We start from the raw sequence: 17,547 nt of genomic DNA on the forward strand, positions 1-17,547 counted from the left end.
TGTAGTTTTTCTTGATTATTCCTTGTGTTGTGCATTTGATAGTTTGACCAATTTTCAACAAATTCAAGATTGTCATAGGATTGTTTGAGCGAAAAAACTGTTGAGCCACTAGAGGTTTCTCCGATCGCTAATTTTTGTTAAGAAATTATAGTCCCACATTCAAGGCTGGCTCATATATTTTGGAAGCCCAAAGAAAATTTCCTATATTGAGCCCTTTACATATTAATGAATTTCTTAAAAAAATAATAAAAGTACAAAAAAAAAAAGAACTAAAAGGATACAATTAATTAGGGCCTCAATTTTAGACCAAAATTTGGGAGCCGGAAGCGGTCACTTCTCTCGCCTCCCCTATGAGCTGGCCTTGCCCACATTAATTAGGAGTAAAACAGGTGATCACTTAATAATATGAGAGACCTATTCATTCATTATCGATTAATTTTGAAATGGGTATAATAAATTAAGTTTCCACACGTATCAGTGCGGGGCTCCTTCCACCTAACATTTCAAAAAAATCACAATTCACACATGAAATAATAACACAATCTAAATTCTTTTTATGTACAAAAATCTCGAGTTTCGCGCTAAAAGCACAAAAGCAAGATATATGCTCTTATATTTAGATTGTAAGTACAGCTATTACAAAAAAATTATTAGGTCCATAGTCAATTCTCTTCTACACTTACATAAAAAATAAAAAAAAAGGAACGCTCAAAAGGAAGAGAGGAAAATTTGCAGATTTAGATGGTTACATCTAAAAATGCATGAAATGTCGTCGAATTTAGTTTTTTTACGGCTTGAAATTCCCCAAATCACCACCATGCATGGATTGTGATGATTGTTGAGTATTAGCTTTTGAACTGCAAGTGGGGGGTATTTTGGGAATTCCCTGGCGTTGCAATTCCACCATGACACTGTCAGTAGATGGAGGTTTTAGGCCAATTGGAAGTGGCAGCCATGGCTTTGACATCACATCTCCTATGGCTGCATCAATGCTCTCTTTAGACTGTTCAATTAAACAAATTATGAAAAACAATTCATAAGACAAGAAAATCAATTATTGGTTGTGAATTTTTAAAGATTATCAGGAAATATAGACACATTTAGGGTGAATACGAATGTAAATTTGAAGGAGATAATTGAAAGCAGTAAGCAGATTAGGGTTATTGCGAAAATATAGACAACCCATGCAGGCATGAAAGCCCCTCGTCCCTTCCTAGATCCGCATCTGATCTCAATGCGTTTGTCTATTTCCACTATTTTAGACGTCTCAAAAAATTGTGCATGTCAAAACCTTACAACTTGCTCTATTTGTATGCATTGTTCTTTGAATATGGTGTTGTTTCCCTGCTCTTATTAGTCTTGTAAAATTTTCAAGATTAATAATTTTTTTTTTGCCGTTTGAAAAAAAAGAAAAATTCTCCATGCGTGTTCTGAGTCATATGAAGTTACTAGAATCTATACGTATATAGGAGAAATTTTTCAAAGCCGGGTGGAAATCAGGTGGTGCCCGCTAGGCTCATCCGGGCCATCCATTTTGGTTTTGGACGACTCGGATTTGGAGCGAGAAAAAAGAGAAGAGAAAGTGGTGGGGTGAGAAGAGAAAGAGAGTTTCAATCTAGGCCGTCCAACACATTTTTGATCGACCTCAATGGACTGCTCAGCCGCCCACGTGAATTCGGCTACGTGGTATCCACCCGGTATCGAAAAATTTCTCCATATCCAGACACACAAATATTTGGATTTGGGAGAGTCTCTCACCGGGAGCAAGTCCAATGGAGCTGGCTGGGGACCAGTTTGTCTGGTAGGGTCTACTCTGAACATGGCATGGGGTGGTGGAATTCCTGTGACCTGTAGCACGGGAAATCTCTGCAGTAAACAATAATGCACTAACCAAGTAAGCCAAAAGCTTCTGCAAAAGGACATGCTAATCTATATGATTGATGAAGTACTGTTTTTTAATCGAGCCAAACTCATTGTACGTAGCATTTTTCCTGTGTGTGACGGTTAGGATATCTGGATCAATTTATGCGCACTTCATCTATTTTTTTTTTAAGTCAGTCAAAAACTAAGCCATCTACGTCCTGACCGGGGAATTCACAAGATCGAACTACGTACTTTCTTACGGCCGGTCTGTCTCCAAAAATAAAACCCTGATCAATTGTGTAAAAAAACAGAACAACCAACCATCGGACTAATCCTTGGGATTCTAAACTGTGTCTACTTAGAAAAAGCTTACAAAAGAGAAAGGATAGTACTTACCGCTGTTGCCAGTGGTGGTGGTGGAAAGCAAGGCATTCCTGGGGTGTGAGAATTGGACACCTAAATCAAAAGGAGATGTGGCAATTTTAGAAGGAGAAAATGAGTACTACCGGAGTGCTGGTCCAAAACCGTTGTTGAGAATGGTAGTTAAGATTTCTGAAAGATTGTTGCCATATATTACCAGTTTTTATGGAATACCACATATGGTAGGATATGATGAAATTACCCTCTTGTCTTTCCTAAAAAAAACAGATGGCAGGATATAGTGAATTTTTTTTTTTTTTGTCAAACGATAGAATGTCATAAGTATATTATTAGAATTTGTTAGATTTCTACGAGGGTCAACCTCCTGTTCGTAGGAGTTGAACTCTAAACCTCTCATTTCAAGTGCTACACGACCATTAATGGGCCAAACCCCAAGGTCTAGGATATGGTTCGTTAAATTTATCTAAATATAAAACTAATCATGATTTACCAAAGCGCTGAGATAATGTATACATCATTTCTCTTTCTGATTTTCTTTTTAATAATAAGCTATAGAAGAATACAAGTAATCTGAATTACATATGAAGCACTGAAATAACGTATACGTCATTTCTCTTTCTAAATCAACTCATCGTTATAGGGAGAGGAATTTTGATAAATTACCCTTAGATGGTGCGGGAGCCAAAATGAAGGGTCTGGCGGTGGCCGAGGAGGAGGAGGATGCGGGCCTGGAGCCCACGCTACTGCGGCTGGCGGTGGCAGCGGAGATCCGGCAGGGACTAGATGTTTGGGCCACATGTGCATTAGAGATTGGTCCATGGACGGATGACCCCATACGTGTAACGGTCTGAAGTGCTGTTGTAATGGTGGCATGGGTGGAGGGAACCCCATGGTAGGTGCTACCCAAGGTCTTATGTTCTTACTTCCACCTCTGGCAGGGGCGGCGGCACTACCGTACATTTGCCGTCTTTGGCTCCAAGTTGCTGCCTCGGCTTCTCGAGCTAGCAAATGCTTCCTATGAGATCGATATTTCTGCACAAGTCGAAGTTCGTCTTCAAAATCACAAATCTTGCTCTATGGCTCACAATTTGGCCTTTGTTCGTTTTTCCTGAATTTTTGTTGGGTTTACGTTTGGTTTCTTTGGATTAGCAGTTTATCTTCACAAGAAGGATCTTATAAGTAAAAAACTATGACAAAAAAAATTACTAAAAACGAAAAAAATTGGAATTATAATTGTTTTTGTTATTTGTAATATTCTCTTATCGGAACTTTTTTCAATTTTTGTCCTATTTTTATAGTTTCTTGGTTTCTGTCACCGAGACATGATTAATCCTAAAAATAAGGGCAAAAAACTAAATAATAAATCACTAAAAGTTAAAAATTCCGAATGTCTTTAAATTCACCTTCCGTTTTTTAGGATGTAGCCAGGATATCATGTTCATTGTATGTCTCTATACAATTTCTTTTTCTTTTCTTTTTTCGCATAACAAAAGTGCATGGACCTGTTACACAAACTGAGAGAGAGAGAGAGAAGCAAACGAATGCATATATTTCTAATTAATCCTCAAAAAAGTTCCCATGAAATGCTTTAGAGAAGTTTTTACAATTTGAATTTGGTCCCGGCCCACTTGCATACACCTATCAATTATTCTGAGAATTCAATTCCATCGTCCAGTTATGGAAAGCCTATAATTCTTTTAGTGATTCTCGGCCTAATTAAACGAGGAGGACCGGAGGAGAGACAAACTTCGATTTGACTAGCTTTTGTACAACTTTACAGACTAGCTATGAGGGAGAATCAAATCATGAGTAACAAGAAATTTCGGAAACATGACTTACTTGGAGATGGCTGGCAATGTTATGGCGAGTGAGGCAATCAATTCCCATAAGCTCTAAAATTCTTGATGGGACTGCCTTGTCCACTCCTAACTGCTCCACTGCTTGCACAAATCTCCTGTGCAGCTCTGCCGTCCAGTCCACCTAATATTTCATCATTACGAACACAAACACAAATACTTTTTAGTTCAAGAAATTATTACACTTGGGAACAACTTGTAGGAAAAAAACCAAAGGAATAATACATGGTAATTTCAGTCATGAAGATGTACAGAGACTACTCCTAATTCCCGTGAGCTCCTTGCACCCCATGAAATATGTGAAAATTCATAAAGGTGTGTGTGTGTGTGTGTGAGAGAGAGAGAGAGAGAGAGAGAGAGAGAGAATCAAACAACACATGTTATAACGCCGGTAATTAACCAAACTTTCATTTTCGCCGGAGGATTTTGAGCAAGGTTTTAAGTATAGGCTGTTTATATGTGACTTATCTTCAATTATGTAATGGAACTTCTGTACGTATTTTGATGCTGCGATTAAAACCATGATTTTGAAATAATCGAGAGAGAGAGAGAGAGAGAGAGAGAGAGAGAGAGAGAGAGAGTTCAAATCATCACACACTCGAATAGTTACCTTAACTTTCCTTTTCCCTTGAGAATTCTTAGATGATTTCCTTCCTTTTTCAGCTTCCTTTCGCAACGGTTTTGCACCACCAACGGACTCGTCCTCTCTCTTGCTCACTATCTCCTCCGCCGGTCCATGACTAATCAACCCAGAACCTTCCGTCACTTCCTCCTTCCCCGACAAAGAATTATCCTCCGCTCTCTCGCCCGACGCAAACGACGACGTCGCGTTCATCTCCGATTCCTCGCCCCCGCTCGCCGATGTTGAAAACTCGGCCAGGATCTCCGAGTCCATCTCCAGATCAGGCAACACATCCCCGTCGTTAACCCCGCTGAAAAGATCATCGAAATCGATGCTGTCGAGGAAATTCCCGTCGGAGAACTCCGAGAATTCGTTGATCGAGAAGCTCTCCCTCTCATCCTTGGCGTTCGTCAAAGGAGACAAGGCAAGCATTCCAAAGTCCACCCGATTCCGTCCGGCTCCGCGGCTCAGTGGTCTGCTGATAGTTCTGATCAACCGTTAATTTTAGTTCGGTTATTCGTTCTATACTTCTGAACAATTTTGTGGGAGGGGGAGTGCTATTATTAAGGGTGGGTTGGATTTTTGGAAGTGGAAGCGGCCAAGTGGGGAGTGTGGAGAAAGTTGGTTCTCCACCGCAAGGTCTCTCTAGATTTTGTATTTATGCTTTTTGTTTGGGCTTGAGGTGTTTTTATTTTTATTTTTAATTTTTTTAGTGCGTTATATGAATATTTGGATTTGTGGATGGAGTTTTTTGGGAGTTTGAAAAAATCTTTGGAGTGCTCTCGTGAGCTGTTTTTAGTTTCCTCTATTATGGGTTACGGTAAGTCTGTTCACACGGACATTTTCCATGCAGATCGCCCACAGTTTTGTGTATGAGGCACATTACGGATTTCATACAAATGATTTGATTCGTTTATTAAATGTAAAATATTTTTTCAAGGGCTTCTGTGAAAAATCAGCTCAAATCCGATAAGTATAGGTGCTCGATTCAATCATCTTACTTTTCATTATCTTAAAATTTGAATGAAAAGTTAGATTATTAAATTGAGCACCTATAAGCATCGGATTGAAGTGAGTTTTTGTAGGGGGGCCTTGAAAAAATATTTGACATTTATTGAACAGCTCGGATCGTTTCTGTGAGACCCTTAGTGGACCCCACAATAAATCTATTCACAAAATCTGTGCATATTTGCTGTATGTGTAGCATGACTCTATGGGTTATCCACTGAGGAGAGAGAAACGAGGAAGGAGGCAGTGAGGAGAACACAGGTGTCATAGTTTGATACTAAATTAAACTGTTTGATTTTGAGCTCGTGTGTACTTGTTAAAATCTTACTGGATTGATTCGAGCGTTAACAATTTTTGAAGCTGATTATACAAGCTCTCAAGGCATGATCACAAGTTCCCACTCGGCTTCAAAAGCTTATGATAGTTTAAAATTTTTAAGGCACATGAGATTTGAGAATCCATCCGAATACCGAATTCGTTTAAGATAGACTAGCTTGACAAACGAGAACCAATTTGTAAGCATATTGTAAGTTCGTTATGTTATCGAACCATTTATCCGAACGACGTCGGATGCTGTTCGGTGGGAGTTCACCGACTCCCAAGGTTGATGGGCGTAGTGTTTTCACTTCGATTACTTCGAATCAAATTCCTCAAGTAAATATTACTCTATTTCCCCTTAATGTTGGATTAGTTTTACAAATCTACCCTTGAAATAAAAAATGTATTAGAATCAGCATTTATTGTGTCTTTTATTTTTATAAAATCCATTTCATCTCATCAAATACTATAAAAACCATGAACATAGCCATCGCATTCTTGTTCTCCATGCCATCTGAATTAATGACATGCATTAAATTAAGTCATACCACAATTAAATAAATACTGCACTAGTTTTTTTAGATCCGTGCAACAAATAATAACTCATTAATTTCACTCATGGAATTTCACCAACTCCAGATCTATCAAATTCAAACCCCCCCCTCAAAGTGCCAGTGGGTCCATGCAGGACTCTATAGTATCTAAATATTGATCGAATGTGACCGACTGAAACGTTTTAGTAAGGCCAAAAAATTACCTACAATCATCTCTCATCCCCTCCCCACCAAACATCTCAAGTCGTCGAGGATAGTTTAGTCATTTTGCCAAAATAATTTGTTCGCAAAATTCAATCGCAACAATGAGGTGGAAAGCTGTGATTCGTCCATAGCCAATGATTGACCAAGCGGTTTGACCAATTGATCGCAATTCCAAACCTCGAAGGCACTGGAGGTTTGTCGGTTGGTTAATTTCAGAGTGTCAGAATTAGTCAAGTTACGCACGAAATGACCCGGTTATGCCGTTATTACAAAAATGGAGACATAATGGTTGTATACACAATCCCTAGCTAGCCAGCACATGTAGACTGGAGAGGTCCATTAATTAAACGAATGGTGGGGATCAATTGAAAACGAAACGAGATCCATCACTTTCTAAGCAGTCTGTCTGTTTTTAACTTTCTTTCTCGGGAAGAAAATTAAAAAAATTGTCTTTTCCTGGAATGGCAATTACATCCCTTTCCTCTCCTTCTCTCTGCCCCTCTGATTCTTCATATATTGCATAGTATAAGGTGATATAATTTCATATTTTGGGCTTAACAGAGGAAATATAAAACACGTAGTAACGACCAAATATCACCAAAAGTAGAAATGTTTCTATATAATTTCAAAAGTAGTAGAAATGTTTCAATATGTTTCCTTCATTGTTGTTTTGTCAAGTCTTTTAGTTGTGTCAAAAATTATGAGAGTGTACCTTCTACTATGCTAGTATTGCAGAAGCATACGTATAACTTTCGAAAAGACAAACAAAAAGGGAAAAAATAGAATATTAAACGCGGAGACATTTTATTTTATTTTTCAAAAGTGAAAAGATTGTATTGATAAACGTCTAGCGGCACTTAAAAAACGGAGATCATTACAAAGAATTTGGACAAAGTCAAACTAATCGTCTAACAAATAAAAACGAGTAAATCACAAGGCAATCGATATCTTTCATCATAACCCAGGCATGAGTGTAATCGGGCTATACATACGTGTGCTTAGAAAGCCCTTTCTAATGGTTTGTCCGGTATGTGGACGTCCGTTTTGCCCCTATGGGGTTCCCGTCTGTCTAATGTTTAGGTTTTTGCCTACTAGATTAATAAAATTTCTCTTTGTTGAACAAAAAAAAAAAAACTCAAGCATGGTCAGACGCAACAACGACACTTTTAAACTGCCTAATATCTAATTAGGAGTCTCAAACGAAAAAAAGTGCAAAGTTAAGGATAAAAAACACCAAATACCCAGACGATCAGATGCACTCCAACCAAGGATAAACGCACTAATGAACTCTCAAGAACTACAGATCTGTCAAGCCACTACGAGTTGCACCGCCAAAGACATTGTGTAGTGATAGAATGCTGAAGGACAGATATCGTTGTAAAGCAATCTCGATTGAGAGAACCCAATCTATAGATAAAATTCGTCCAAAGACGAAACTAACAATTATCGTAAAACGAGAGATAAAACTCTCATAGATTAGACGACAAGTCGTTGATCTGGAGAGATAAAAGAAAAATAGGAAAAAACAAAGAAAATGAGTCGGAATAATACCATGGTCTTCCCCTCCCGCCGCCGCACACAGATTTGGAACCCACAAGGTAAAGGTGAAGGGAGAAAAGGAGTTGTGGTGGCTAGGGTTGAGAGAGAGGGAGAGAGAGATAGGGTCGACAAAAATGGATAATCATGGAAGCCCTGGGAGCACGAGAGCTGCTGCAAGCCCTATAGTACGACATGAAAATGTTTATTCTCATTTGGGACCAGAATTTTCGATAGTGTAACTTATATTCTCCGTTTCGCTAAGGGAATAAGTATTTATTTTTTTTGAATTAAATGTGACGTATTATGAGAGAATGACATATTTCGTAAAATGAAAAAAAAGTACTTAAAAATAAGAACCTTAGCGGAATGAGATAATTAAAAGCCATTTCGAAGATGGGTTTGATTTTCAAAACTCAGGGCACGTGTATATTGGTCAAATATCTTGAATAAAATTTTCTCATTTTTAATGTAGTTGGTCCGAATTGTTTGAATGAAGGATTTGTAGTTAAACACATAAGATCAATCAAAGCAGTCACTTCTACCGTCAGTATGTTGTCACTTGTTTTGTTTGTAACTTTTAGCTAGGGTTCTTTCTTCGGCCTTTTCCCACACCCAATCTTGGTAAAAATGTCTAACTGCACAACAATTGTGCACAGATTACGGTATGAGGCCTATTTCTGGTCTCACATAAATGATCCGAATTGTTCATTAAATGTGAAATATTTTTTGAAAAGCCCCGCAGAAAATCAATTCAGTCGGATACATATAGATACTCGATCCAATCATTTAATTTTTTCAGGATCCTGAAATCTGAATGAAAAATTAATTAGTGTTTTGTCCTCAATGTGCTCGCATGTTCAAATATCGCAGAGGCCAAACATTCTCAACTGTGGGGCCACTTGAGGGTTTGTTCGATCGTTATCTTCAGGGACCCAACATTAATCAATCGATCGAGATGCGTACAAGATGGCTAGAACATTCATTTATAAAAAAAATAGAAATGAATATATCCTAACTAATTAGTTGACACATATCACACGACTAATCATATCCTCGCCCAACTCTGAAGAAAGGAGTAATTACTCAGCATTCCTAATCATTTATGCAGTGACAAATCATGCGTTGGAGACATTATCAATCACTTTTGTTAGATGGTTGGGAGGCAAGGATAGAGTGACACACATTGTGAGATAGAAATTTTTATTTGCAAGGAGTACCACGTGACAACGTCGCCTGGCAGTCGGAGAGTACTCAATAATCGAACCGAAGGAAGCCGGTAAGGCACCAACCAAACCATTAAATGATGTGATAAGATTACAAGTTACGAAATTGTTAGGAAACAAATAAAAATTGGAAAAATGCTGCAGGCAATAGCCATCTGGGTAAAAATGAATCAAAAAGAAATATTGGAATTCCTGTGGGATATAGCCGGGTGGAGTTGCGCACTAACCGGAATGACTTTTATTATGTCTATATATGAATTTGGTATTGGACTGGGATAAGTTCGAAATGGAAGACATATTCTATAGATTAGGACCACTTTTTTTTTCATAAATTTGGTCCTACTTTCAGGAGACATGCGCCTAGCAGAGCCTCGCTTCTGTAATCAGTCTGCAAATCTGAGTCGTTCATTTGCCTTTCATGTTTTATTTTCATGAAACTTATGAAACGTAGTAACAAGCCTCAACAAGTCAACAACTCTATCACCACTCTTAAGCCCACACTAGGGCCATAAATTAGGGTTTCAATGGTACTATCGACCTCATATGATTTTGAGCCCAAAAATCTCCTCCTTATAATCTCAAAAAATATTTGTGGGAGAAGTGTCTTTCAGACTTTCGTCTTCCGTCTCTTTCGGCAACCTCGTCTTGGGACTACTTTTGAACATTTAATTTTCAACTATAGTGACCTTATTGTTATCCGAATGTACAGTAGTACATACCAAAAAGAGCATTATTCTGGTGCTACTCATCGACACACACACACTTCAATTTGATGGTTCACCAATGTTTTTATTTTCAACGTTTCAGATGCTTACACGTGGTGCGAATCCTAGGTTAATATGACGTACGTAGGAGGGTGGAAGCGGGGGCCCGGCCGGGTCCCTGCACACGCACCTCCTAATTAATTGCCCCACTAACTATACTATATTTTCACGTTACTTTGAAAAAGTTGTACAAGATCGGCTCTGCAAGTATGTGGAGTGAAAAAAAAGTTGATAAAATTTTAATATAGGGGCCGGTTTTCCTCACACACAAAAGTTAATACAAATTTTGACACAAAGCTAATCGGAGTTTCACGCAAATGATCGGAGCCGTTCAATTCATTTAAGATTGATTTTTAAGAGTTTTCATAAAAAAATCAACTCATTCTTATATCGGTAAGAGCTTGATGATAAGTTCATTCAATAAATTCCACAAATCTCGAGTTTTCGACCATTTTTTCGGTTGTGGTTACAAAATTAAATGCGATTACGTACATGTGCATAGAGCTATAAATGAACTGAGTCGTTCGCGAACTGTTCGAGGCTCAATTCGGCAAGAATTCGTTCGAGTTCGATTCGTCTGCTAAACGAACTGAACCTAAACCTCAATTCTAGGGTCGTTCCGTAAATGAGCCGAACCTGAGTCTAACGGTATTCGGCTCGGTTAGGCTTGCGAACCTATACTTACATTTAATTAATACTCCGCTTCAATAGGAGTCTATTTGTAAATAAAAAAGAATTTAAGGTTGTATATATAATTCAATACTTATTTTTCTCCCAAATTCTGTATGATCAATGAGAGAGTTTTGGCTCGCTTGAGTTTAATGATCCGAGCCGAACCAAACCCGAGTCTTGACGAGCTCAATTCAAGCTTAGATTCGGCTCAGCTTGATTCGTTTTAGTTTAACGTGCCAAACTTGAGCCAAGATGTTTAGGTTCAAAGCGAACCTGAGCTGAACTCCAGCCAGACTAGTACCTTAACGAACCCAACCGAGCCGAACCCGAGCCTTGAAAAATTTTAGCCAGCCGAAATCGAGCCAGACTAGTACCTTAACGAACCCGAACCGAACTTAACAGGGTTCGGCTCGATTCGGTTCGTTTACAGCCCTAATGTGCACGATCTTGTCTTCTTCTTAGAACTAGCAAGTAACAATATTTATACTATTGACTTCATTTTTTGTTATTAATGTAAAAATACACGTGATTGGGACAAAAAGCTTGATTTGGTTTGGTTAATGTAAAAATACATGTGACTCGGATTCCTGCTGAGTACAAATCATACGTCCGCCACTGAGTACTCCTGGTCGTCTTCTAATTATAGATCCATTGTCCCTTTCTTGTTAGTAAGTCGTCTTCTAATTATAGATCCATTGTCCCTTTCTTGTTATTAGTAATATAATAAAACAAAAACCTCAATTTTTGCATTCTGTTGTATGCTTATGTGTATGTTTGTAAAAAAACATAGTAGTACTATTTGCTTGAAAACTATACCCAAAATTTAACTTCTACGCGGAAAAGCATTCAATACTCCTTTTATTTTTGGGAATATTGTATACCAATTACGAATTTTGTGGTGGTTTATTTGTGAATTATTGTGGTTACTTTAACGAATTTTTGTAGTAAAAAAAGGATGGTGCAAGCTCAAAAAAGATGGCTAATATTGTTGTTGTGTTGTTTACGAATTGTGTAACGTTGATTATGGGTTTTTGTGGTTCAATATAAAAAAAATTGTGTTTAATTACGAGATTTTGCCATGGTTTACGAATTTTTTTAATCGAAATACAAAACCGTACACTAATTTTTAGGAGTATTTATACTAACCGTGTCCTGTTACGCAAAAAATTCATAATCTCTTGTAGTTGGAAAGAATTAAGAATACGTGCAAAGAAACATCCAATTTCTGTTTGTTGCTCTCTGATGCATGCCCAAATGGTGAGTCTTCTTTATGGGATTGTGGTATGAACCAAATAAAAAATACCAAACATTTAGGCTCTGTTTGTTTGGGCGTAAAATGTTTTACATATTTTCTGGTGTTTGGCAGTGTAAAAAATGAGAAAAAATATTTTACATTAATTGAATGAAAACGACTTATCCTTAAATCTTCCGTAAGTTATTTTCTAAAATGAACCCACTGCCTTCACTACAACTCTCACTACTCAATTTTCTCGATCGTCAGTCCTGACTTACGTTCAATTCCAATATTCTCATATCTCTCTACCATTTAGTGCGCCCCCCCCCCCCCCCCCCCAGCTCTCTCTCTCTACACTATTTTGTCGATTTCTAAAAATATTTTTTAAGTGCCAACCAAACACCTGAAAATAAAAGTTTGAAGTTTGTTTTTTGAAAAACCATTTTATATGGAAAATATTTTATATTGTAAAATATTTTAGTGTAAAATATTTTTTAGTAAAATATTTTACCTATTTTCCGGTGTTTGATTGTGTAAAAAATGACATGTAAAATATTTTCCATTAATTCAATAAAAATGACTTAACTTTAAATCTTCCGTAAGTTATTTTCTAAAATAAAACCACTGCCTTCTACTGCAATTCTCACTGCTCAGTTTCCTCGATCGTCAGTCCTGACCCAAGCTCAATTTCAATATTCTCAGATCTCTCCACGTACTGTTTAAACCCCCCCTCTCTCTCTCTCTCTCTCTCTCTATACTATTTTGTCGATTTCTAAAAATATTTTTCGAGTGCCAACCAAACATCGGAAAATAAAAGTTTGAAGTTTATTTTCTAAAAAAATATTTTATATGAAAAATATTTTGCATTTTAAGACATTTTACATCAAAATAAACGGAGCGTGAATTAAAATCCACTCCAATCCAAACAAGACATAGTACTGTAATACTTTAAGTACGTTAAAAGTTTGACTCTACAGATAATTTTGAGCACCCCACATGATAAAGCAAAGCTGAAACTTATTTTCCTCAGATGGTGTGAAGATGTGAAAGTGCTTGTCACCCCTTGCCTAAAGTCGGTGGCGGACGTAGGATTCGTGATGTGGAGGATCAAATTCTATCATGTATATCATCTTCATATAATAACTACACAATTTTAAAAGAACCTTTCTTTATGAAATAATTTTTACACATAAAATTTAAAATATAGTAAAAATATTACGCTTATAGGAGGGGTTTGCGGGTACTAAGCCCCCACTTGCCGCCTCTGTCTAAAGGTCTCATAGAAAAGCTACAACAGACGAGTGTAAATCATTTTTAAAGGAATGCAAATAGCTTGGCCTTTATGAATGTTTCAAATGATTTATGTATGATGATGATCACGACCATACCCTTTTGGTAACCCAAGAGTTTTGGCGCAGTGGCATGGGACACCAACTTAAGGACTTGCTCTCAAGAGACAAGGAGGCTAAATTTCACAACGCCAAACATTTCGAGTCTAGAGGCCACCGAAAGTTTATCCTATCGTTAATGTCATGGCTCGAGGATTATTAGAGATGCGTACAAACTGATTCGGATATCTGATTATAAAAAAAAAAAATTCGTTCAGCTTTTGGTAGAGCACGAGCAGTCATGTCATTTCTCCCTTCCCCTTTTTGGATCTCCAAAATCTGTTTCATCTTATCTTCTGATAATCATGAAATAAATAAAATGGATAGTCCAAAACAATTTCAACTGTCGGTGATGATCCAAAGTGATACGACTTTCTTTATTAGGTCCAAAACATTTTAGTTAATTAATACCGGAAAACCAAGTTCATGTGGATGAGATACGAACACATCAAATCCCTTTTTCAGAGTTTTTATGGTTTGTTTTTAAAATGCGGGATGTTAGATTTTATGGAGGATTTCGACCTAAAATTAATTGGCTATATGTACGGTAGAATATATTAGCCTTCAGATTAGGAATGGCAATTGGCAACGGGGCGGGGCGGAGCGGGTTTTGGCATAACCCGACCCGACCCGAAACTTATGGCCCGACCCCGACCCCGACCCTGCTCAGGTTATTCGTGGGTGTTCCCGTTTCCACCCCGTTCGGGGGTAGGGTTTACCCGCCCTACCCCATGAAATTTTTTTTTAAATAAAAACTAAGGGCAAAAAAAAAATTGGTTATATATATAAGGTGTTATCTTATTATAATGATGAAATATAAAGGAAAAAATAGGTTTTTTTAGAATAATGAGAAAAATAGTGGGGTATAAATATATATTTTTAAGTTTAATGATAAAAATATTAGATTAAAAATAAAATCTTGTATGGAAAAATATTTCGGGGCGGGGTAACATCAACCTGAACCCGCCCCGCCCCGATCGGGTTTTTTTTTTTTTTAATTTTATATTTTTTATAAATATTTCCCTCCGGTACCCGAAAATTTGATGAAAATCGGCCCTGTTCGGGGGTGAGTTCGGGGGCGGGTTCGGGGTGAATTGCCATCCCTACGTTCAGATTTTATACTAACCAAAATTGGATGGCTTAATGGAATAAGGACAATCTTTAAAAAAAATTCGTTTAGCTTAATGGAACTCCATCTCAGTGTCGACATCTTGAGCTTATGATTACCATTTACTATGACAATAACAGTTTGTTAATCAATTAATACAGCTACATAGATCATACGGAGTACTTGTTTTTAGTTCAGAATTTCTCTTCAGCCGAGTATATCTGAATTTTTTGAATAACTATGACAATAACAGTTTGCAGATCTGAAAACTATAGTCAGGATCCGGTCGTGTGATGATCCTCTCATGGAACGCGAAAATGTGAGGCCACTACGGTTCCACCTAATAATTCAAACCGTTTATTTTGTAAACCTCAACATGTTCGTTATCCATCTGAAAATTTAAATCCGCCTGACATGGAAATCCGTCTTAATGATGTATAATTGTCACGGAGAAGTGAATAATTAGGCACGGTCAGTGTCTAGCCTTCCATTTCTAGATCTAATGGCGAATACGGTTTGATCAAACCGTTAATAATGTCTGATCAATTTAAATTTAGCACTCGTGACAAAAATATTTAGGCCCAAACAATAAATGGCTCAGATCATCAAGTTGAATCATGGCGGGCCTCATTTTGTATCACATGAGAGAATTATTTTTTTAAATGTAATTTCTTCCTAGTTTATTATTTTTTGGGTAATGCAAGGCGTCCCAGGCTACCTTGCATGCACCTCGGACTAATCCCTGCAGCCGCTTCACACGCTCACGCATGAGGTGAGGTGGCCTCAAAAGTTGTTGACAAGGAGAATCAAATATGAGACCTTAGAGCATCTCCAGCCTTAACCCATTTTAAGACTCAAATTTAAAAATTGGGCAAAAATCACAAAAATCTCTCTCCAATCTTTGACCCAAACCCTTTCCCATTTTGGGTTTTACCTATTTTTTTGCCCAAATCTGAGACAACTTTTGCCTTGACCCATTTCTCCAACGGCTAGTTAGAGAGAGAGAGAGAGAAAGAGGGAGATGTGTAAAATTTGGGTCTGATGGTTGGAGATGTGTCTACCCAAAATGAATTTTTACCCAAAATTTGACTCAAATTTGAGAAAAAATATGGGTGAAGGCTGAAGATGCTCTTATAATGGAGCAAACACCTAAATTTTAGGTCAAGATTACTTGGCCAATCCCAAGAAGTTAATTTCTTCCGAGTTGATGGATACCTCTTGTTAAGCCATGTGGAGCTAGGGACCATGAGGGAAACAATTTCATGCAAAGAGCAGAAACATGCATGTAAAGAGAATGAGACATTGATATACTTCAATTGTTTGTATATTTTTCCTATAAAAGAGACATAGAAGCTTTAGTTACTGGTCATGGAAAAGAAAAGGACCTGTATGTAACAAAGGGGTCCTCAGAAATAGCATTATGATTGTTTATTGTAATTATGTTATTATATGTTGTATACAAAAGCCAAACTTTCTCTGTCACTTCACTTGTGTCATTTTCTCAAAGAGGTCCCCTCTTTTTGCCCACACCAAAACAATCCAAAAACCCTTGCCATTGATTACCCCCACACCCCGTACCCCAATAATTAAAGCCCAATTGGATATATCCCAATTTCATTTCAGAGCTGGTACAGTTCAGGAAAGAGAAAACAGAAAAACCTTTCAGGAAGCTCAATCAATGGTTTAGAACTCTTTTCTGAAAGATCAAAACTTTAAATCTGGACCGTTGATTGTGTTTCCTGGACTGAGTGTCTTGGTCTGCACCATTTTTTTTCCATTTTCCATGGTAGACTCCTAACTTTGGGTCAGTCTCACTTTTCTTTGATATATATCCTTTATATTCTCTTTGATGATCAGTCAACCGAGAAAAAGAAGTAAAACCAAGGCTTGAAATAATATTTTCGACTAGTATTCCGTGTAGCAGCTCCTTTGTACAATAACATTGCTAAATGTTAAGTCTGTCTCACCGTCTTTATCTGCCCATACTCTGCCCGATTGGGATTTGACGGGAACTCTGATTATTACTGTAGATTGGTGCTGCTTGTAACTCTTCTGCCTCCGGAATTCATTACCCTGGTGATCACTGTGCAATGACTGGCTCATGTCCTTTTAACATTTGGTTCTTTGTATGTACTTGGAAAAGGATCTCCAATCAGTGGCTTATGTGCCTTGGTGGTGGGGAAACTGTGTCTTTTTGAGGTCGCAGAGATGGAGGGCAATTTGTACAAGCCAGGACATATCCAGAAACATGTACATTGATCCTGAAAATTATAAGGGAAAAAAAGGTGTTTGTAATTTGACTGGAACCTACCATTCTTCGTACCATATTTGCATTATATTTGTTTCGATGGTCAATGGTGTCCGGATCAACTTATGCGCACCTCAACTAATCTTTTTTCTGGTCCGGTCAAAGACGGATCATCCGCGCCGAAACTATGACCGGAACTAGGGGATTCAAAAAAATCGAATCTTGATAAATTGTGTGTTGAGCATACTTACTAACCAACCGCACAAACTCTCGGGACTACTCTATATATAAGAATATTATAGCCAGGCTACTTTCTCCACCAAATTCCATTTTGCATTGAGACTGCATGGAGTTGATGGAATTGATACCTAATATTCAAATTGTCCTCCAACGGAAATAACACGTTTTATTCCCCACGTTGAATATAATACTGTATTTAATTTGACAGGGCTGCTGCTGCCCGTCTCCCTGTCGGTGCCGATTCTTCATTTCGGTACTGATGGTTCAAATTGAATTTGATCGCATACAAATTTAAACTGTTCATTGCTCGATTAAGATCCGAGCC

General features: G+C 37.7%; 1 protein-coding gene across 2 annotated transcripts; it reads right to left on the reverse strand.

Moving 5' to 3' along the window:
• Positions 1-582: 582 nt before the first annotated feature.
• Positions 583-5,378, reverse strand: LOC131322736 (transcription activator GLK1-like). Of its 2 annotated transcripts, XM_058354161.1 has the most exons (6): positions 4,711-5,378; positions 4,084-4,224; positions 2,908-3,276; positions 2,260-2,319; positions 1,759-1,866; positions 583-1,003 (listed from the first exon to the last, which is right to left on the reverse strand). In XM_058354161.1, exons 1-6 carry the CDS (start codon positions 5,152-5,154, stop codon positions 788-790), a joined length of 1,338 nt encoding a protein of 445 aa, XP_058210144.1. In that variant the 5' UTR covers positions 5,155-5,378; the 3' UTR covers positions 583-787. The 2 variants fall into 2 exon arrangements, with proteins under 2 accessions (XP_058210144.1, XP_058210145.1); XM_058354162.1 differs by lacking the exon at positions 2,260-2,319.
• Positions 5,379-17,547: the final 12,169 nt, after the last annotated feature.

Source organism: Rhododendron vialii, chromosome 4a (genome assembly GCF_030253575.1).
Source record: "Rhododendron vialii isolate Sample 1 chromosome 4a, ASM3025357v1".
Taxonomy (NCBI): domain Eukaryota; kingdom Viridiplantae; phylum Streptophyta; class Magnoliopsida; order Ericales; family Ericaceae; genus Rhododendron; species Rhododendron vialii.

Coding starts and splice junctions, on each gene's coding strand:
- LOC131322736 (XM_058354161.1), bottom strand. CDS start 5,154: ATGCTTGCCTTGTCTCCTTTGACGAACGCCAAGGATGAGAGGGAGAGC. Junction 3,277..4,083: donor ACATTGCCAGCCATCTCCAA/GTAAGTCATGTT, acceptor CGACTTGTGCAG/AAATATCGATCTCATAGGAA. Junction 2,320..2,907: donor GGCTCCCGCACCATCTAAGG/GTAATTTATCAA, acceptor CTTTTGATTTAG/GTGTCCAATTCTCACACCCC.